At 41.2% G+C, this 24,186-nt stretch overlaps 1 protein-coding gene across 1 annotated transcript; it reads right to left on the minus strand.

Moving 5' to 3' along the window:
- Positions 1-18,688: 18,688 nt before the first annotated feature.
- On the minus strand, positions 18,689-21,029 carry LOC135640602 (cytochrome P450 78A4-like). Its single transcript, XM_065155226.1, has 2 exons — positions 19,978-21,029; positions 18,689-19,470 (listed from the first exon to the last, which is right to left on the minus strand). Exons 1-2 carry the CDS (start codon positions 20,920-20,922, stop codon positions 18,862-18,864), a joined length of 1,554 nt encoding a protein of 517 aa, XP_065011298.1. The 5' UTR covers positions 20,923-21,029; the 3' UTR covers positions 18,689-18,861.
- Between the last annotated feature and the right edge of the window lie 3,157 nt (positions 21,030-24,186).

Raw genomic sequence — 24,186 nt, forward strand, 5'->3', positions numbered from 1 at the left:
GGAACTCATTTTGATACACAAGGAAAAGAATTATTCTGCTATAGTAGGTTTTTTTCAACAAGTGGTATCAAAGCAATAGGTTATTTGATGCTAGTTTTTTCTTGTATGATTGAAATGGAATAAATATGATTACATTGAACTCATCAAATTATTCCACTTGGAGGCATATGTTGAAAGATTTGTATATGCCCATCAAGGTTAAAGATAAACCTTCTACTATGGACGATGAAGAATGAGAAGTTCAACATAAAAAAGTCATTGCCTATATTAGAAGATGGATTAATATAAATTTGCATGAGCATATTTCTGATGAAACCAGAGCTGGTATTGTTTGGCAAAGGTTAGAAAACCTCTTTACGAAAAAGACAGTAGGAAATATAATTTCTTTCCTCAGAAGGCTTGTAAATTTGAAGTATAAAGATGGTGGTAATATTGTTGAGCATATAAGTCTATTTTAGAGTCTTACAAATAAGCTGGTTGCTATGAAAATGAATATAGATGATGAGATGCAAGGATTATTACTTCTCGACTCTTTATCAGAAAGTTGGAAAACGTATGTTGTGACAATTTATAACTCTACGCTAGAGGGGACTATAACTATAGATATTGTTAAAGACAATTTGCTAAATGAAGATACCAGAAGGAAAGAACATGGTGAATCTTCTTCTGGTGCATTTGTTACTGAAAAGCAAGAAAGACGTGGAAGAAGTCATAGTAGAAATCCATATGATTACAGAGGAAGATTTAAGTCTAGAAAAGATATCAAATATTTTCACTATAATAGGCCAAGTCACATGAAGAAAGAGTGTATATTTTGAAAGCGAGAACAGAATGAAAGGAAGAAAAATGAGAAAGAGATCAATACAGTTGCTACTGAAGGTGATACCATTATTGTTTATGATGACAATTGTGTCAATCTTGCAGCTCAGGATAGTAACTGGGTAATTGACTATGGTGCTTTATTTTATGTCACTTCTCATGGTGATTTCTTCAGATCTTACACTGATGGTGATTTTGGTAATGTCAGAATGGGAAACATAGTACATCGAAGATTGTGGGTATTGGAGATATTTACTTGAAGACTAGTATTAAGAGCAAATTAATACTCAAAGATGTCAGATATGTTCCAGATATTCATCTTAACTTGATATCTACAAGCAGACTTGATGATGAGGGATTTATACATTATTCTGGTGAAAGCAAATGGAAACTCACTAAAGATTCTCTAATTATGACAAGAGGAAAGATGCTTAACCCTTTTTATGTCATGAAAGCTAAGTTATACAAGGGAGAAATTAATACAATTTAGAAGGGTGAAAGTATAGATCTTTGACACAAGAGGCTTCGTCATATCAGCGAGAAGGGACTTCAAACTCTTGCTAGAAAACAGTTCTTACTAGAGTTGTAATGTATATCTCTTAAATTTTATGATCATTGCTTAGTTGGAAAAATACATAGACTTGCATTTCATACATATCTATCATCTAAAAGATCAGATGTTATTGATTTAGTTCATATTGATATTTGTACTATGAAAACTAGAACTCTTATGGTGCTCTTTATTTTGTTATTTTATTAATGATCATTTTAGAAAAAATTGAGCTTTTGCTTTGAAATCTAAAGACCAAGTACTTAATATTTTCAAAGAGTTTCATATCAGTGTTGAAAGAGAAATTAGAAAAAAGCTAAAGTGTATTCGAGCAGATAATGGTGGCGAGTGTAGAGGTCATTTTGAGAATTATTGCAGGTTTCATGGTATAAGGCTTGAGAAAACAGTTTCTAAAACTCCTCAGTAGAACGGTATGGCAGAAATGATGAATAGAACCATTGAAGAAAGGATTCGGTATATGCTTTCCCACGCCAAATTATCGAAGTCATTTTGAGGGGAGGCTATGAAAACTATAGTTGACCTCATAAATCTTTCTTCATCAGTTCCTCTAAAAGGTGATGTTCTAAAGAGAGTATGGAAAGGAAAAGATATATCTTATAATCACTTAGAGTTTTTGGATGTAAAACATTTGTTCATATTCCCAAAAATGAGAGGTCTAAACTTGATAATAAGGCAAAAGCATGTATCTTCTTGGGATATGATCATAAAGAGTTTGGGTATATATTATGGGATCCAGTGAACAAAAAGATTATTAAAAGCAGAGATGTATTTTTTGAAGACCAATTGCTTGATAATGGTGATAATGTTGAGAATGTAAAAACTTCTGTTTATATTCCTTAGAGTTTTAGTCCAGTTTCTTCACCTGTAGTTCATGATGATCATGGGGGAGATGAACAAGAAGATTATAGTGAGAATGCCAGTGATGATACTGTTGGGAAATCATTGGGGGCGACATCATATGCGCAGCGGAAGAACAAGAAAACAAAATCCCCGATTCCCAAAAAGATGTTCGTCGTCGTGCGAAGATTGGTGCGCAAAAAATTCGCAAAACACAAAACTGCGTATAGAGATTGTGTTACCTAGGGAGATCGTATATCCCTGTTTCCTTGCAGATCCTTAGGAGAGGGTGAAGGAGGTCAAGCGTCCTCCTCTCTAGCGGTGATCCACACAGCAGGGTTGCGACGACGCTCCTCAAAACTCCAGGCCTACTCTAAGGTGGAGAGGGAGAGGAGAATAGGAAAGGCAAGCAAAGACTCTGATCTATGAGGCTGTGAATCCCTCCTATTTATAGAGATCCCGTGTCAAACCCTAATGGGTCCTTCCCTAGTGGGTATTGGATCTGCATCCAATAAGACAAGGGCTCCGTCGGATATCTCATATCCGAACCTCTACTCATCGCAATGCCTACCATATGTGTGTGACCCTCTAGGCCCAATATCGAGCTGGTCGTGAGTCATACCTGTCAGAACTCCTTCTAACTCAGTGAATTATTATCTCTGTAATAATTCACTCGACTCATCGACTACGGACGTACTAGGCCACTATGCCGTAGTCCCCAGACGATACAGGGGAATCCAATCTATTGGACCTGTCTGTCCTCAGTTACCATGTACCTATAGTCCCTCATCTATCTAATATCCCAGAGACCGTATATCGAGCATGGTGCTGTCAGACCCATACGGTTTCTACTCGAGTCTCGCTCTAATCGGATTCTCCCGAAGAACTCTTTCTCTCTCAACCCGAATGACCCTGGCCAGGGATTTGTCTGAGCAAGAACACAGGATATTCCTCTCATGACGCCGAGAGTGGATGATCCTCTATTGACACTCAATAGCCCTCGTAAGGTCGACTACCACTCCCAATGACCAGCTGTACTAGATCTGAGGACAACCAAACCTATAAGTCTGGTATCAAAGAGTGGAGCACTCATACAGGACATCCTTGGTGTCTCAAGTCTAAGGACCAGATACACCACTAGGACTACGGAATCGCTGTCTGACAATAAGGCATCATCAACCATCCAGCATTCCGTAAGCGGATCAATCAGTGAACTCATTCTCCAATGAGCACCTGTACTGTATCCCTAGTGTCCCTACACGAGCAGCTATGAGACCAGCTGCATCCATCATATGGACGAGTATACAGCACACCAGTCTATCCGGTTATCACGATGTCCCTCTCGAGTAACCTATGACCGGGATTATTTAGGATATGTGTTTAAAGGTGAATCGATCTCATTATCGTGATCTCATCATGATCCGATTCCCATTGCACAAATCCAAGAACATCACAATATATATATGCATTTATGCAATAGTTATAAAGTGATATACGTCAAAATATAATAAGCAAAAAGATTCTGTATCAAGTCACACGTGCCATCACTCACGTGATTGGCTTGCTGGGCACCTATGACTAGCAATCTCTCACTTGACCTAAAGCCAATCACCTATGTGTCTTATCCCCATCAGACTCCTGTGACGCTCAAAGACAATCTGAGACAACGGCTTTGTCAGTGGATCTGCAATGTTATCTTCGGATGGAACTCTTTCCACTACTACATCTCCTCGGGTTACGATCTCTCTTATAAGCTGGAACCTCCTCAGAACACTTCTAATGAGACCCGGGTTCCTTTATTTGAGTAATCACCCCATAGCTATCGCAATATAAGGAAGTCGACTTGTCGCTATCTATATCGACTCCCAAATCTGTGATGAACTTCTTCACCCAAACTCCCTCCTTTGCTGCATCCGATGCAGCAATGTACTCCGCCTCTATAGTCGAGTCAGTAGTGGTATCTTGCTTGGAACTCTTCCAGCACACTGCTCCTCCATTCAAGGTGTACACATACCCTGAATTCGACTTGCTATCATCGACATCAGACTGAAAACTTGAGTCAGTGAAGCCTTCAACCTTAAGGCTATTACCTCCATATACTAGTAAAAGATCCTTAGTCCTTCTCAAGTACTTAAGGATACACTTTACTGCTTTCCAGTGCTCCAAGCCTGGATCCGCCTGATATCTGCTCGTGACACTTAGAGCATGCGCTATATCAGGCCTAGTACATAGCATGACATACATGATAGACCCTATTGCTGAGGCATAAGGTATCATATTCATGTTTGCCCTTTGGAATTTTCCATGCCAAACCTTTTGACAATGGTTTCTATGTACCTGGACTGGGACAAGCCAAGCATCCTCTTGGATCTATCTCTATAGATTCTAATCCCCAAGATATAGGATGCTTCCCTTAAGTTCTTTATGGGGAAGTGTCTAGATAACCAAGTCTTTACTGTGGATAGCATTCCTACGTCATTCCCAATGATGAGGATGTCATCCACATATAACACCAAAAAGGTAATAGCGCTCCCACTTACCTTCCTGTACACACAAGGCTCATCTTCGTTCTTAACGAAGTCATAAGATCTGATTGACTCATTAAATCTTATGTTCCAACTTCGGGAAGCTTGCTTTAGTCCATAAATGGATTTAAGCAACCTACACACTTTATCTGGGCAGTTCTTGGACACGAATCCCTCAGGTTGCATCATATACACCTCCTCCTCGAGGTTCCCATTGAGGAATGCGGTTTTCACATCCATCTGCCAGATCTCATAATCATAGTGTGATGCAATAGCCAATAGAATTCTGATGGATTTTAGCATTGCTACGGGTGAGAAAGTTTCGTCGTAGTCAACAACTTGCCTTTGACGATACCCCTTAGCCACTAGCCTTGCTTTATAGGTCTCTACCTTTCCATCTACTCCGATCTTTTTCTTAAAGATCCACTTGCAACCGATGGGTACAATACCTTCGGGCGCATCAACTAGGTTCCAAACCTTATTGGAGTACATAGAATCCATCTCAGAATTCATGGCTTCTTGCCACTTCCCGGAGTCTATACTCATAATAGCCTCCTCGTAGGTCTGAGGATCAATATCCTCAGCATCCTCTCCTCTAATATGTCCCACATATCTCTCAGGAGGATGAGATACTCTATCAGACCTGCGTAAAGTTGAAACTTGTGTATTAGGTACCTGAACAGACTCGGGCTGTAGAGTGGTGCTTGAGCTTGGTTCTCTAACTTCGCTCAACTCTATCATTCTCCCAATGTCTCCGCCAAGAATGTGTTCCTTCTCAAGGAACACTGCTCTCTTAGCTACAAAGACCTTTTGGTCCTCGAGATGATAGAAGTAATACCCACAAGTTTCCTTGTAGTATCCCACAAATATGCATCGCTTTGTCCTTGATTCTAACTTATCGGGGTTGTGTCTTTTAACATGGGCTGGGCAGCCCCAAATCTTAACAACCTTAAGATCAGGCTTCTTTCCTTTCCATATCTCATATGGTGTAGACACTACCGACTTAGTTGGAACTCTGTTCAGAAGGTAAGCTGCGGTTTCTAGGGCATATCCCCAGAATGAGATGGGTAGGTCAGCGAAACTCATCATGGACCATACCATATCTAATAAAGTACGATTTCTCCTTTCAGAGACACCATTGAGCTGAGGTGTGTAAGGAGGTGTCCATTGGGATAATATCCCATGGTCCTTGAGGAACTGAGTAAACTCTGTACTTAAGTACTCACCTCCTCGATCTGATCGAAGAGTTTTGATACTCTTTCCAGTCTGGTTCTCCACCTCATTCTTATACTCTCCGAATTTCTCAAAGGCCTCGGACTTGTACTTCATTAAGTACACATATCCATACCTTGAGAAATCATCAGTAAATGTAATGAAGTAGGAGTAACCTCCAATGGCATGAGTTGACATGGGTCCACATACATCACTATGTATGAGTTCCAACAACTCAGTGGCTCTCTCTCCAGTTCTACTAAATGGAGATTTGGTCAGTTTTCCACGAATGCAAGGCTCACAAGTTGCATAGGACACATAGTCGAATGGATCTAGATATCCATCATTTAGTAACTTTTGAATCCTTCTTTCATGGATGTGACCTAGCCTACAATGCCACAGGTATACACTGTTCACTTCATCTCGTTTCCTCTTAGACACATTTACATTCATGATATGTGGAGTAGTGTCTAACATAAATAAACTATTATGCAATGTTCTTTTCGTGATGATCTTATCATCTAATAATATCGAACAACCATTGTTCTCAAAAACAAATTTATATCCACTAACTGTTAAATATGAAATGGAGATAATGTTTTTGATAATAGAAGGAACAAAATAACATGCATCTAATGCAATAAAAGCTCCACTAGGCAGATGTAGGGCGACCTCGCCAACAGCTAATACAGTAACTTTTGCTCCATTACCCATCTTGAGGTCCATCTCGCCTCTCTCTAGTCTCCTAGGCCTTGCCAGAACCTGCAACGAATTGCATATATGATAAGCACTACCGGTATCCAATACCCATGTGTTATCATAAGAGTCTGACAAATGGAGACTGATCATGAATGTACCTGAAGCTTCATCAAGCTTTTGTTTCGCCCTTTCTGCAAGGTACTCTTTGCAGTTTCTCTTCCAATGCCCATCTTTACCACAGTGGAAGCACTGACCTTTGTCCTTTGCTGGGTCTTTCTTAGCAACCTTTGTTTTACCTTGTTTGCCCTTGCCCTTTCCCTTCTTAAGGGACCTTTCTGTTTTCCTTTTCTTTCTGGTCTCACCAGTGTAGAGAACTGGCTTCTCTTTCTTAATAGTACTCTCTGCCTCCCTCAACATATTGAGGAGCTCTGGGAGAGTCACCTCAAGCTTGTTCATATTAAAATTCATTATGAACTATGGAAAGGAATCTGGTAGGACTGAAGCACAATGTCCACACACAAGTTATCCTCTAGGAGCATTCCTAGACCTATGAGTTTCTCTATCCACTCAATCATCTTTAGGACATGGTTCTGAACCGGTGTCCCCTCAGTCATCCTAGTGCGGAAAAGGCTCTTGGATATCTCATATCGTTGAGTCCTTCCCTGTTCCTCAAACAATTTACGGACATGTAGGAGAATGGATCTGGCATCCATCTTTTCATGTTGTCTTTGTAACTCTGGAGTCATAGAGCCCAACATATAGCACTGAGCAAGAGTAGAGTCATCAATGTACTTCACGTAGCGAGCGATCTCATCCTCGCTTGCCCCTTCTTCGGGCGTAGGCATCACTGTATCAAGGACGTACACGATTTTCTCCGCTGTGAGAACAATTCTCAAGTTACGGAGCCAATCCGTATAATTTGGACCAGTGAGGCGGTTGACATCAAGTATGCCACGTAAGGGATTTGAAAGCGACATTTTCTGAAAATAAAGATGTAGCAGAAATGAATAATATGCAGATTTTGCAAGAAATAAACTATCAAGATATGGACTTCTATCTTAATATGCTCCCACTATTTTACTATCGAGTCACGCGACACCCTCAGCACGTGAAACGGAAGTCTCCGGCAGACTTCTAGTGGGGATCAGGATCCAATCAGCGTCTTAGTGTAACCTCGAGGGACTCGACCAATCACACTAAGCCTAAAAGGTAGGCAACTCTTGCCGATCACAACTCCTTGTGATTCCCGTCCTGTTCGGCCTCCGAATCACCATGGCCTCGAGGGACTCGACCAACCATGATGCTCGGTTAAGTCAACACCTTCGTTACAAGATGAGTCTGATTTGATGATATACCCTCGAGGGACTCGACCAAGCATACCATGTCCTCAAGTCACCGGTGACATCTCTATGTCGTAAGCAAGATAGCGAATCGCGATATAGGCGAGTCTCGAGGGACTCGACCAACTCAACCTACACCGAGAATCGGTTCCTACTCATAACGATGGAAGGCCACGTGGGTCAATCTAATTGCCTCACGTTTACCGACTTAATATTATCGAGAGATGTTTCTATGATTTGGTCTCCTAATATGACATGTCACACATATACATATTTTATATATATCTACATCGCATGCAAATATATATACATATCTAGTATGTGTATAAGCAATCACACCAGATGATCATGGACCACAACCTAATATGATTAGGCCCGAGCCAGTAGACCTAATCACTCACATCAAGATCTATGTGTGCAACGGTGCATCTCCATGCCCTATGATCGTCCATCTCGTCCTCGTCGGTTCCGTCGACATCTTGATGCATCTCCATGCATCACGATCGTCCATCTCGTGGGTCCCGCTATCGCATCCACGCTCCCACTGCGCCTCCTCATGTGATTACAACTTAATCATAGGCACGCAGGCCCGACAATAAACGAGAAATTATAATGGAGGTTCGTAGACCTCAATAATAATAATCACAAGTACACACATCACACGGTCCATGATCATCCGTCCACACATCATACATCATATGTATAAATAATCATCATAATGTAGGACTACTAGATAATAATAAAAATAATAATCAACTAAATCTTTTAATTAATTAATATTTTTCTGAAATCAGGGACATGTAGGGAATTTCTCAATTTCTAAGGGTATTTTCGTAATTTGGACAAAAGACAGAAACTGGAATTTCTCAAATTCCGAGGAGCAAAACTGTCTTTTTCCCAGAAAACCCTAATGCCCTTTCCCCCTTTCGCTGCTGCCGCCGCCGCCACCCTGCCGGCGGCGGCCTGTGCGGCGGAGCGAGGGCACTGCCCTCGCCTGCAGGCGGCACGCCCGCTGGCGGCGATGCTGCTGCGGGTGGGCGCCCCCTTCGGGCGCCGCTGCCTCCGCAGGCGGTGCTGTACCGCCGGGCGGCCGCCCCTGTGGGGGGGTTTCGCCCGCGGGAGCAGCGGCGGCAGGCGTCGCGCATCGCTGCCCTGTGGCGGCAGGCGCCGCTTCCTTTCGGCGGCAGGCGCCGCTGCCCTGCGGCGCCTCTGCCCGTGGGTTGCCAGCCCCGCCAGCAGCAAGCCTGCTGCAAGCAGACCGCCGGCCGGCTGCTGCAGGCGCAGCCCCTGCGCTGCACGCACGCAGATCGAGGGCAGCAACTGTTGCTGCCCTTTCTCGCTTTTGCGTCAACGATTTTAACGTCAATATTCTTCATAAACACAACACACGCAATTCAAAACCAATCATTCGCACGAACAACCTGGCTCTGATACCACTGTTGGGAAATCATTGGGGGCGACATCATATGCGCAGCGGAAGAACAAGAAAACAAAATCCCCGATTCCCAAAAAGATGTTCGTCGTCGTGCGAAGATTGGTGCGCAAAAAATCCGCAAAACACAAAACTGCGTATAGAGATTGTGTTACCTAGGGAGATCGTATATCCCTGTTTCCTTGCAGATCCTTAGGAGAGGGTGAAGGAGGTCAAGCGTCCTCCTCTCTAGCGGTGATCCACACAGCAGGGTTGCGACGACGCTCCTCAAAACTCCAGGCCTACTCTGAGGTGGAGAGGGAGAGGAGAATAGGAAAGGCAAGCAAAGACTCTGATCTATGAGGCTGTGAATCCCTCCTATTTATAGAGATCCCGTGTCAAACCTTAATGGGTCCTTCCCTAGTGGGTATTGGATCTGCATTCAATAAGACAAGGGCTCCGTCGGATATCTCATATCCGAACCTCTACTCATCGCAATGCCTACCATATGTGTGTGACCCTCTAGGCCCAATATCGAGCTGGCCGTGAGTCATACCTGTCAGAACTCCTTCTAACTCAGTGAATTATTATCTCTGTAATAATTCACTCGACTCATCGACTACGGACGTACTAGGCCACTACGCCGTAGTCCCCAGACGATACAGGGGAATCCAATCCATTGGACCTGTCTGTCCTCAGTTACCATGTACCTATAGTCCCTCATCTATCTAATATCCCAGAGACCATATATCGAGCATGGTGCTGTCAGACCCATACGGTTTCTACTCGAGCCTCGCTCTAATCGGATTCTCCCGGAGAACTCTTTCTCTCTCAACCCGAATGACCCTAGCTAGGGATTTGTCTGAGCAAGAACACATAGGATATTCCTCTCATGACGCCGAGAGTGGATGATCCTCTATTGACACTCAATAGCCCTCGTAAGGTCGACTACCACTCCCAATGACCAGCTGTACTAGATCTGGGGACAACCAAACCTATAAGTCTGGTATCAAAGAGTGGAGCACTCATACAGGACATCCTTGGTGTCTCAAGTCTAAGGACCAGATACACCACTAGGACTACGGAATCGCTGTCTGACAATAAGGCATCATCAACCATCCAGCATTCCGTAAGCGGATCAATCAGTGAACTCATTCTCCAATGAGCACCTGTACTGTATCCCTAGTGTCCCTACACGAGCAGCTATGAGACCAGCTGCATCCATCATATGGACGGGTATATAGCACACCAGTCTATCCGGTTATTACGATGTCCCTCTCGAGTAACCTATGATCGGGATTATTTAGGATATGTGTTTAAAGGTGAATCGATCTCATTATCGTGATCTCATCACGATCCGATTCTCATTGCACAAATCCAAGGACATCACAATATATATATGCATTTATGCAATAGTTATAAAGTGATATACGCCAAAATATAATAAGAAAAAAGATTCTGTATCAAGTCACACGTGTCATCACTCACGTGATTGGCTTGCCGGGCACCTATGACTAGCAGATACTCCTACAGTTGATGATGTTGAACCAACTAAACAAGCACATCTACCACCAGTTGAGATTTCATTGAGAAGATCCACTAGAGAACGACAACCATATACCAAATATCCTCCACATAAGTATGTTATGTTTACTAACGGGGGAGAGCCAGAAACTTACCAAGAAGCTATTATACATGACCATAAGAATGAGTGGGTTAAAGCCATGCAAGAAGAGATGAGATCTTTGCTTGAGAACCACACCTATGACTTAGTAAAGTTGCCTAAAAAGAAGAAAGCTTTCAAGAATAAATGAGTTTATAAATTGAAGACTGAAAATAATAGATCACAACAAAGATACAAGACACGACTAGTTATGAAAGGATTTAGTCAGAAGAAAGGTATTGACTTTGAAAAAATATTTTCTTCAGTTGTGAAAATGTCCTTTATCCGAGTTATTCTTAGTTTGGCTGCCCGCTTGAATTTAGAAGTTGAGCAACTTGATGTGAAAATAGCATTTCTTCATGGTGACTTAGAAGAAGAAATTTACATAGAGCAGCTAGAAGGTTTCAAAGTGAAGGGAAAAGAAAATCTAGTGTGTAAGCTTAGAAAAAGTTTATATGGACTCAAACAAGCACCTAGAAAGTGGTACAAGCAGTTTAATTCATTTATGATGAGCCAAGGGTATAATAGAATCATATCTGATCATTGTGTGTTTACGAAGAATTTTTTTATATGATGATTTTATTATTCTCTTGCTATATGTTGATGATATGCTGATTGTTAGCCATGATACTGGTAAAATTGAAAAGCTTAAAAGAGAATTAAATAAGTCTTTTGTCATGAAAGACTTGGGATCGGTGAAACAAATACTTGGCATGAAGATTCTTCGTGATAGGAAGAAAATGAAGATTTAGCTATCTCAAGATACTTACATTGAAAATGTTCTTGAAAGATTCAACATAAATAAAGTCAAAGCAGTTTGTTCTCCACTTATAGGTCATTTCAAGCTTAGTTCGAAACAATATACTACAAATAAGAAAGAAAAAGAAGAAATGTCCAAAGTGTAATATTCATTTATAGTAGCTAGTTTGATGTATACTATGGTTTGTACTAGGCCAGATATAGCTCATACAGTTGGAGTTGTCAGCCAATTTCTCTCTAATCCTGGTAAGGAACATTGGACAATAGTAAAATTGATATTAAGATATCTAAGAGGTACTTCCAGGTTGCGTTTATGTTTTGGCAATGATGAACCTGTGTTAGAAGGGTACACAAATGCAGACATGACAGGTGATACCAATTCTAGGAAGTCCACTTCGAGGTTCTTGATGGCATTTACAAGGGGAGCAGTCTCTTGGCAATCTAAGTTACATAATTGTTTTGCTCTATCAACCACAGAAGCAGAATATATAGCAATTACTAAAACTTGCAAGGAAACTTTGTGGATGAAAAAGTTTCTACATGAATTAGACTTGAAACAAGAAGGATATATTATTTACTATGATAGTCAACCTCTCCAAGAATTCAATATACCATTCTAGATCCAAACATATTGATGTGAGATATCATTAGATTCGTTATGTGCTTGAGATCAAAGAGTTACACTTGGAAAATATGCATATCAATAAGAATGGATCAGATGTGTTGATAAAGTTTTTGCCTCAGGAAAAGTTTGAAGTATGTAGGCAAAGAGCGGGCTTGGTACAGCCCATCATATGAGCTGGAGGGAGAGAATTATTGAGTCCAACGGGTTTGGATTAAACAATTGGACTTTTTGAGCCTAAATCATCAATAAAAAGAAAAAGTAGGAGACATGAGGGCAACAAACGAGATTGAGTGCTGCGACCAAACGGTCCACGTACAGTGAGAGAAAAGAATATAAAGAAAGAGGAGAGAGAAAATTAGGATTTTGAGTTTTTTGCTCGACGATCAAGGGTTAAACTTCATCAGTTTTGGCCCAAATTATATGTGAAGAATCCTTGCAACAAGCTCTATAATCCTAATGGTGCTGATATACAGTTTACCCTCTCTAAGATACTTTCCTGTTATATCTACTTTGTGAGATCTAAAATTTTCCTATTGATGAGATCCATCGTATGTAATGATGATATACTATTCTTGAGCCAAGATATTGTTAGGATCGGAGCGGCACTAAGAGGGGGGGGGTGAATTAGTACAGCGGATTAAAACTTCGGTTTTAGAAAAATCTTTCGTACGATAAGAACGGAACTTGAAAAGCTTAACTTGAAAGCGTATTCTTAAAGTTACGCAGCAAAGGTAATAAGGAACTAAAGCATGTAAGAAGGTTTGCAGTAATGTAAATAGCAATAATGAAATGCAAACCAGAGATTACGCCGATTTTAGAGTGGTTCGGTCAAATGACCTACATCCACTTGCGAGGCCCCTCTTCGATGAGGCTCCCACCTTCCACTAGCAAATCTCTTGAAATGGAATGGTAAATACCCCTCTTACAACCTTTTACAAGCAGTTCAACCTCTTACAAATTTTCAATAAGAAAGAAGGAGGAGAACTCTCTAGCAAATTTAAAACAAGACTTGCTAAGACTTTCTAAGACTTTTCTCTCAATCAAATGCTTCTCAAAAGTTGTAATCTCAGCTGAGATTTGAGGGGTATTTATAGGCCTCAAGAGGATTCAAATTTGGGCTCCAAAATTTGAATTCTCTTTAAGTTCCCGATGCTGGCGGTGCCACCGCCCAGCCAAGCGGTGCCACCGCCCAGCGTTCGGGTGCTGGACGGTGCAACCGCCCAGCCCAGGAGGTGTCACCGCCCAGCTCTCGGGTGCTGGGCGATGCCACTGGCTCTCCGGTTCACTGGTTTGGCTTAATTTCAGCCCAAACCAAATCTGACTTTTGGCCCAGTTGACCCCTAACCAGGATATAGGATTATCTCTTAATCCTAATCCTAATTACAAGTGAACTACATAACAAAACACATCCTAAGCAAGTTTTCAACCGCGAACGTCGAGTCTTGTTCCGGCGAGCTTTCCGACGAACTTTCTCCCATCAAGCTCCCGAACTTGTGATGACTTTAACGAGTAGCCGAGCCTTCTCGGTGATCTCCGTGAACCTCCGACAATCTCTTCGGCGAACTTCCGAAAATTCCGACAGGTTCCCGATTTCTTCTCGGTTGGTTCCGGCAGCATCTCCGACGATTCTTCGGACTCTTAAACGTCCATCGAACTTGACTCCGGTATCCTTGTTTTATGTTTTCTGGTTATCGTAGTTAATCCTGCACACTTAACTCAATAATATGGATTAGATCAATTAACCCACCAATTGATTATATCATCAAAATCCGAGATTCAACAAATATATGTTGTTATGATTCTCTGATTATTCTTGAACAACCGACATAAACCAATTTAATAAAGAAAAAACCAAACTCTAATTCTATTACTTTATTTTGCCGCGGAGTTGGGGCATAACTTGTAACTTGTTTGATGAATAATTCCATTTTTTGAGTAATCAATGGCTATTGTCACTTTGTATTATTTTTAACTTATAAAAAATATTGAGTTTCGTTGAGTTAAATAGAAAACAAAAAAACTTAGTGTTATGTTTCAAATTTGTGACACACCAAACAAGCTGACCTATGAGATAGTCATTTACAATGGTAAGAAAATAATGTCCCAAAGAGAGAAGGTGTTTCATAGCCTTAATATATTTCAACATAGAAGATATTGAGTTTAAAGAAAATCTATATTTAAGAAACCTAAGACTCATAATGTTCTTCTATTTGAAGTCAATATTATCTTTAAAAGGTAGCTTTGATAGCTGATTCTTAACAACTTGATTTTTGTCAGATATAATCAAAGAATCTGTTTATTTGCTCAAAGACTTTAAATAATTATTTTAAAAAATATTTCAAGCAAATGTTTATTTGTTTTTCCTTGGATCATATAGAGAAAGTTTTATCAATATGATTGATCTTATTTTTAGAAATTACATGGAGAGAAAATCCTAATAAAAATTTTTAACATTCAGGAGGAAGAGAAATTATTACTTAAACTACACATAACATATTATTCTTATATATATATATATTTAAATTTGATAATATGTCAACAAAGATTTGACTATCTTGGTTGAGTGCAACATAAGATGTCGTATTGGCCCACTAGGTGTCATCGCACAAGATTGTGTCAACTCATCGAGCATCGTCATACTGGACCATGTCGACTCATAAAGTGTGCCACCACACGAGACTATATTAGCCTACCGAGTGTTATTGTGTTAGGTTGTGTCAACCTATCAAATGCCAATACACAAGATCAAATTAGCCACATGACACCTAAGCATATGATATCAGAGAGAACACCTCCCTTCCTAACCGCAATGTCGTCAACCTGCGAAACATCTCTCAACCTAACTCCATTGTATTGTTTAGTTTGAGAAGTGGGTGGGGGGGGGGGGGGGGGCATATATTAGAAGTAGAATGACATAGTCGACACCCCCTTACAAAATGGTCGACACCTCCATGCTATATAACTAACACTTTGGCACCGAGTGACCAACACCTCAATACCATATTGTTGACATATCAACTTTAGGCGCCTGACACCTCCACATCAATCCTTATTATCTAATCGATTATCCCTTATCACTCAATCAACCATCATATAAAAAATGTATCACTTTTTAAATTCAATATGAAATAGCAGAAGTTACACCGGAGATCAACACACCATGTTTCCCATCAACCACGAAGTGGTAATAGTTTTGAGATAATTTTTAATCTATAAAATTAATTGACTTGTCCAACTAGCTGACTTAAGTATGAGAGGGGCATTATCAAGAACGCCTCAACATAATTTTGTAGGGGTTAGAATCAATGAAGTTTAGCTTATGAACGGACTCAATAAAAAGATCCACTTGAATTCGAATTAGCTCCCACCTCTAACAATCAAGAAACCGATGTTCTTGCATCTCAATTCAATATTAATATTATCTTTAAAAGATAGTTTTGATATATAATTCTTAACAACTGGTTTTATGGGATATAATCAAAGAATTATGCATATCTAAGACTTAAAACAGTTATTTGAAAAATATAAGCAAATGCTTTTTTTTTTTTTGCTCATACAGTGAAAGCTTTTTTTAATATTTATCCAATGATTAATTTTTTTGGAATTAGATGGAGAGGTATCAATATTCCTACTTTGATGTTCTTCGTCCGGAATCAATATTCCTCACACTAAACATAACATATTACTCTTACATATGCCACCTTACCATCTTTGTTGAGGATAGTGAGGCATGAGGTAGGTATGTTCTCAACTCAATCTATGTTTTTCTTGTCCCTTGAAGTCAATGTAATTGAGATAATAAAGTCTCACACTCACTTGTTGGAATGTCTGGTAGGAAGAGTGAGGTAGGTTGTGCATGCAATGATGCCAATGCATCATGGCAACAACTGATATGTATGCAACCAGGCGAGTATTCCAAGTGCAGCTTGTCTACTATATGGACTTGGTTGTCAAGAGGCCAACTTCTTTGTTCTAGGTTTGGAGAAACAAGACCCAGTCCACGTCTTATCCTTCAACCCCTTTGCCGACTCCAAGTTATCAAAGCACGCCAATCCAAACCTTATGATGTACATACGACACCAATTGGTCATCTAGAGTTGTAATGCCCTATCATACCTCTAAGTAAATCAAGATCATTCTAGTCTCTTTCTAATAGTAAAATCTTCTTAGGTTTTTTATTTGATCTCTTTGCATATTGATAATACTATTTCATTAATCGATCTCCTCCATGCAATATGTTCATATCATCTTATACGATCTTAACTTATATTAGCCTTTATTCGAATTATATAGTTCATGAATGAAATTATTTTTTTTATTTTTTTCAAATAATAGTACATGATCACTCAACGATATATAATTTTTTTGCATGTTGTCTAAGCATTTAACATAACAATTATCTCATGAAATTAATTCTCTTTCTTTAACAACTAAATACTCTTTTTTTTTTTCTTTGTTACATTGTGTTCTCATTTTATTTGACTTCCAAATACCTTAAATGCCAATGCATTATCTTTACAATATGTTGTTCATAGTCTTCTAACGCATGTTACTAGTTTCATATATTTCTAATTCCATGTGATGCACACTCACAATCCCAACACAACCCCTCGAGCATATCTACAAAAGCAAACAGCCATATGTTAAGGTCTTTGTGCGCCAATGACTAGTTAGATGGTGATACATTATCAGAAGAAGGCCCCATCATTATTAGGTGGGGAGCAATTTAAGGTTTGCTTTGGAGCAAGCACTACATGAAGGAGGCATGGATTGGGCCATTGTGGTGGCTAATTAGTGATGATGATGATGCCAACGAAGCAAAAGAAGAAGGGCAGCAGTAGTAGTAGTAGTCTTGTCGCACGACTGGGATATGGCTCGTCCAAAAAGAGAGGACTAAATCTAGTAAAGCCGAAACTTTTGCAACAACATGACCTACCCCTCCCAAGCACAATCATCAAATTGATAAACTGGTTGATCAAACATTTTATTGGTAAGATTGTTTCAACTGAGTAATCGAGATTCGATGACTACCAACCTATATTGATGTTGTCTAGGTTCCACATCGATCGGAGCCATAGCTCATCCTTTTTAACGAACAAAGTTTGCAGGATGATGAACATACATACTATTAGCATCTATTGATAATTAGGATCCTAAAGAATCAGTGCCTCCCTCTATCGATGTTGTCTAGATTCTACGATGAGCTTTGCCTCGTCCTTTTGAATGAAGTACGTAACATGCCAAGTCCTTATCATTTTTAATAAATCGAGCAATATAAAAAAGTTTTATCATGATATCAAAGTAGGTTATCAATTAAAGTCTTGTATTCATCCTCTTATTTATATAATATTTATCAATTAAATTCAAAATATTTATCGATCTATCATGTTTGGATTTCAATCAACCTTTTTTTTTTTATCAACCAAAACAGTTTATAGGATGACATGTTTGAACATGTTGGATCACACTACTACTTTGAACTCACGGATAAATTAGTATGAAGCTAAAGGTAATAATTATCTTCTCGCACTCATTGAGCCTAAGCCAATGGCAACCATATAAGAAAGTAAGTAGTTCACGATGGGAGAATGAGGCTTGTAACGACAAATGCACTTGTGATCGGACATGTATGTATAAATAAGATAATGGTTTGGTCTATTTCTAATATAATACCACTAATAAGTGTTCTTCGCTAGTGCATTAGAAAAGCTGATAACGGTCTTCACTGATCCTGACTCAACCTAGACCAATAATTGGAGTCACTACAAAAATAATCCCCACGATAGAAATCTCTCGCTTATTTCTATTGGTAGATATGTTAAATAAGAAAATGGAAGGTGGGAATGTCATGTCACTTTTCATTCTTCAATGGCAGCTCACCAACTGATGGATACCACGATCCAATTCTCTCTCTCTCTCTCTCTCTCTCTCTCTCTATATATATATATATATATATATATATATATATAATTACTGGGATAAAGAACTGACCTTTTCTTGGATTCAAAATGTAAAAGGTAGATTAATACACAGTTCTATTCATCTTCTACTTGTGTGATTCACTCAGACGAGGTGCCACTTGACATGAAACAAAGTCGCTAACACCCACCACCCCATCCCATCGCATCCATGCACTGCAATCAGCAAGGTACATGTTCTCATTAATATCTCTCTACCACATAAGGGCCAAGTGAGTAGATGACATAGAAGATATCAACAGCAGTACATTGTTTACAAGATTCAAGCCTCCATCTCCATCCATTTTCTTGTGCTATATTACATTAAACAAAATCACATACCCACCTCCCCCATGCGCTGCATACACCCCTCCATCCCTTCCCTTCCCTCACGCTGCACCACATCACAAGTATATACCATCACAAAGCATCATCACAAGCATCTACTCGGCATCGACACGACCTCGCCGGACCACTCGACAAGCCAGTGGCTTCTTCATCTCAAGCGAGAGGCGCAAGCGCTCCGACAGCTGCACCGGGCGGCCGGCGGTCCACCGGAACTGCTGCAGAAGCCTCGCAAGCCACAGGTGAGCGGTGGCCACGCCCAGAGCCCTCCCCGGGCACACCCTCCGCCCCGACCCGAAAGGCGACAGCCTCAAGTCGGAGCCCAGAACGCTCACGTCCGCCTCCAGGAACCGGTCGGGCCGGAAGGCCCACGGGTCCTCCCAATTGGACTCGTCATGGGTTATCGCCCACATGTTCACCATCGCCGTCGTGCCGGCCGGCACGAAGTACTTGCCGACGAGCACGTCCCGGACCGCCAGTCGCGCCCATGACAGCAGCGGCCCCGGCGGGTGCATCCGGAGGACCTCCTTGACGACGGCCTGCAGGTACCGCAGCTTCGGCGTGTCAGAGTCCTCGACCGGCCTGCCGCCGACCACGGCGTCGAGCTCCTGCTGGGCTTTGGCTTGGATGCTTGGGTGCAGGACCATCCTGGCCATAGTCCACTCCAAGAGGACAGCAACCGCATCTGTTCCCCGGAATACCATCTCCTGTTCATTACAGCATGTGGAAATGGTTCATCAATTTACATCGGTTGTCTAAGTAGGACAACTCTTTGATACAAACTGTGGTCAGGCGGCTGTTCCGTGAATAGTGGAAGAAAATTGATAGCCTGGTGCGACGACAAAGACCTCGTCGTCAGGTCTCTTTCCCAATAAATGTGGAAGGAGGAAGCCTGTTGTCTGCCCGAGTCAGAAGCCAACGGGGGGGCTTAGCGTCAGCTTCTACTTGGTTGAGAACTCATTAGGTCTATTCCCCTTGAAAAGGCTTCTCGGCTATCTTAGTATTCACAATATTATATATTTGACAAGAAATATTCCTAGTGCAACAAACCATGCAGGAGCTAAAAAACAATGTTTTCCATCAAACAACTGTCAAGCTGTATGTGTATGTCTGTGTCATTGTTTGATTGATTGATTGATTGATTGACTGATTGAGAGAGAGAGAGAGCGAGAGAGAACGAGCTTGCGAGAGAGAGAGAGAGAGAGAGAGCTCACCCAGAGCACTGCTATTATGTCAGTGTCACTTAGGGTCTCCTCCTTCGGCAAGCTAAGCAACAGGCTGAGGAAGTCATCCTGCATGCGGTAGTCACCCTGCCTTCTCCTCTCCACAATTTTACCTACAAGATCCTTGACCCTAATAGACAAGTGTTTGCACCTTCTTCCCACCCCAGACAAGTCCAAAAGGCCACCCAGAGGGAAATAGTCCTCCAAATTGAACTGCCCTATCAACTCGTACCCTTTCCTCACCATGTCCACCAATTCCTTCGTCTCCGCTTCTCCCAGTGACAGCCCAAACACACTCCCCACCATGTTCTCCAAACAGCTCTCCTGCAGCAGCTCCCTCAACACCACCAACCCCGTCCCTTCCATCTCCTTCCAAACTCTACTCACCATTCTGCCGGCCACCTGATGCCGGAGGCTCGCCAAGGCCGCTATCCGCCGCGGGGAGAACATGCTGGTCGACGCGACACGGCGAAGGTGGCGCCAGTAGTCGCCGGCGGGAGCGAAGCCGATGGCCCGCTCGAACATCAGCATCCGGGCCGAGATCTTGGCGGGGCGGTCGGAGAACGCAGGCCCGTGGAGTATCTCCCGGGCCGTGTCGGGGTGGCTGCTGACGACCACCGGCGTCGCGCCCAGGCTGAGAGCCATGAGGTGGGCGGCGCGGTGGGACTTGGAGAGCTTAGCCAACTTGCGATGAGCCAGCGGGCCCATGAGGGTGAGGCAACCGAGCAAGGGCCACCCGATGGGGCCGGGGGCGATCGACCCGGCACCGGAGTATCGATGCCATGCAAAGCCGCCGGGGACAAGCCAAATGGTGAACAACAGGGGGAAGAGGAAGGAGAGAGCGAAGAGAAGGAAGAGGAAGAACCATGACGCTTGGTTAGCAGCCCCAAGGAACAACATCAGCAACAGGAGGCTGCTTACCGAGTGGGTTCTCATCACAGACAGAGAGGGAAGAAAGAAGAGTGAGAGTTACAAGTGATGTGGATGCTACTACTGGTGTACTATTAGAGAGAGCACAAGATGACTCGGTGGTGGTGTTTAATACGAAGAGTGGCGTGGAATGGCACTCCTATATATAGGGAGGAGGGAGTGATTTGGTTGGCAATAGCAAGCAAAGTATAATTATCTTTTTTGTGCTTGTGATCTCAGAGGACTAAGTGGGCAGGCAGTAGCAGTAGCACACGGCTAATAGCAGACACCATATGGTGCCTGCAAATGTTAACCTATGTATGTCTACGGGGCCCAGCCATGGCCAACCCTGATCCAAGTTCATTTACACAACCTAAACCTGAGATAATATAATAGCATCTCTCATCTCCAGGAATGGCCAATAACGGTGACACTCATGTCCACTGATTCGTTCACCACATAAATCTGAATGTGACAAGGTGACTTGTTCATCCCCCTTCCCGTGATGGCTATCAAAATCATGAGGGTGCAGCTGAACATGGAAATCATCCTCCTATTTTTTTCTTTGATGTAGTGAATTCTGGTTTTCAAAGGACAAGTACCAATTATGGTTTGTCATCATACATCATACTAAGATTACAGGAACCAAGATATGAATACGATATATTGCCTAACCATGATGCTCACATTATATGCATCTATTGTGACAAAAGTCCTCTTCCTCGATATGAACATTGAGCATGTACTTCATCTGACATTTGTTTTCCTATTAACATGTACTAGGATGTTCTTCGTTTCTGACTCCTCCACAGTGCATCTTCTTCTCGGTGATGCTACTGTCAACTGAAAACTTGCATGAATATGAAATCGTTGTCATCATTATTCAATAAGATTAGACCTGTGCTTGTTGTTTGCTCACCCTCTCTCTCTCTGTCTCTCTCTCTCTCTCTCTCTCTCTCTCTCTCTCTGTGGTCTGCATTAAACTTCAATTCGCATGTCCAAAATTCCTCTCCATTTGGTTAGTCGTCGATTTCGAAGAGACATGATGCAGCATGCGAATTGAATCCCCAGTTGGTGACTTAACATCAATGATGACCGATGAACTCACTTTGAAATCCACCATACAGCTAAAAAAAAGTTACCAGTCACTGTAAGAAACCTAATTAATTATAATGAACATGTTATGTGCCATCTCAACTGTTTTGGTGTCATATCCTATGGTACTGAAACGATATAATACCTAGAAAACTTCATAAGGGGGGGGGGGGGGTTAGGCGATGTGATCACGAGGACCACACAAGTATATGGTGCTGTGAGAATGTTGATAAACGTTGATATATATTGACAACGATCGAATGCATGCATTGTATTTGTACAAGGAAAATAGTTTATGGGAAGAAAGATATTTACATACACCCCCAACTCATGTGAAGAAAATAGTTTATGGTGATAACAGTGCGCCAATGTCCCTTCATGGATCCTAAAAGAGGGATGCCAAGTGATATCAACAGCCCATGTCATTTTCTAGGAACACATGGCAGCCTATCCTGCCCACCTCCACTTGATATTTTGCAAGGTCCCTAGATAGATAGATAGATAGATAGATATTATTAGTTCAGACTATAATTGATACGTGCAGCATTTAGAACTACAATTCAAAAGAAAAATTGTTTCGAGCGCTAATATTAATTAATTTGCTTAATAGCAGCTCAGTAGAATGCTAATTCAATAAGACAACAAATACGATATTATTATCTCCAAGACATTTTCATTGGTTTCTTTTTGCATGCATCTTCTAAACATAACAGCTATTATAACTGCAATCCAAATACCAAGTCATTCTTTGGACACTCAAACGGTGTAGCGTTTGCAGCTCCTTTTCTTAAAAAGAGTTGTACTCTGTGTTTTAAGGGACGAGTCTCGATGTAAAAAAAGATAAATATATTCTCTGGTGGTAAGAATAAGACCGCTCGTGCATACCTGATGATACTATGCATTGACGAGAAGCTCGTGCAGTGATCCTCTTTTCGACAAGACAGCAACAGTTCTATTTGCCTCGAATAGGAGAATCTAAGTTCAAATCCAGGCAGTGAGGAAGATGTCATGATTGGATCACGGACAATATGGAAAGGCCACTTGTTTCTCAAGTTAATCGTTGAACTCTTGGGAAAGATTTGTCGGGTCGGCCATCATAGACTGTCTTGACTGTCGTAAACATCAACCGGATCAGAAAGTAATAATATGACAGCCTGACCAGAAACAGCACCCCGTACCCATATGAATCGAGGGAAGAGAAATCTCAGGTAGATGTCGCCGTTGGGAGAGACTTCAACGTCGGGTAAGTCTTTCGATGATTTCAGATCTGCACGATGAAAGAAAGAACTTTCTTTTTTCCAAAAGATAATATTTAATTAGTCATTCTGCTATGTGTCTGAGGATAAAAGATTAAAAAATAAAAAATCATTAGAAAAGTTCTCTCTTCACAATAAGGTGTTATGAGAATATCTAAGCCACTTGACAACTATATTATCTATCCTCCATTTCACACACCATTAAGAAATCTTAATAAAAGAAAGATGTCACTGTATACATTCATATCCTGCCAACCTGTTTTTACGTTGAAGCACCCTGATAAGATTTGCATCATCTCTTTTGATCACAATAACTCTTAAAGATTTGATTTACTAACTAAAAAATCCCCAAAAGATTCAGCTTTAGGGAAAGGACTCTATATACGTTTTAACACCCACAAAGTCAAATATATGAAGTTTAAATGAAGAATGGATAACTACACAAATACTTTAATTAAATACTACTACCAATCAGGATAAAGAATTGATTGAATAATCACGAAATACATTTTATACGAAGGCTTAAGATATCCAATATATATATACTTTTAAGAATAACATTGATTCTTTAAAAAACTTGTTGTTGACCTTCCTTGGTCCCATTAGTCTCGCGGCCAGCTGCGTCTCCTTTCCATATCATCTTGCCACGGGAGACCATGCATCTCGCAAAAACAAAACTAACTCCACCACAATCTTATCTAACAAAACAGGATCCATCGATAATGACTTTTTAAGCCAAGCAGTTTATATCACTTACCTAATATCTAACATGATCCCTTACCACCTTCAGAGGATTGGCATTCAACAAGAAAGTGACATGATACAGTTATAGTTGAGAGTTTGAGACATTATCTAATAAATGAAAAATATTAAACTTTAGTAAAAAAATAACCATTGAAAGTAAAATATTGCGATCAAATCTCATCTTCACCCTTTTATC

This window comes from Musa acuminata, chromosome BXJ3-6 (assembly GCF_036884655.1).
Source record: "Musa acuminata AAA Group cultivar baxijiao chromosome BXJ3-6, Cavendish_Baxijiao_AAA, whole genome shotgun sequence".
In the NCBI taxonomy this organism is placed as follows: Eukaryota; Viridiplantae; Streptophyta; class Magnoliopsida; order Zingiberales; family Musaceae; genus Musa; species Musa acuminata.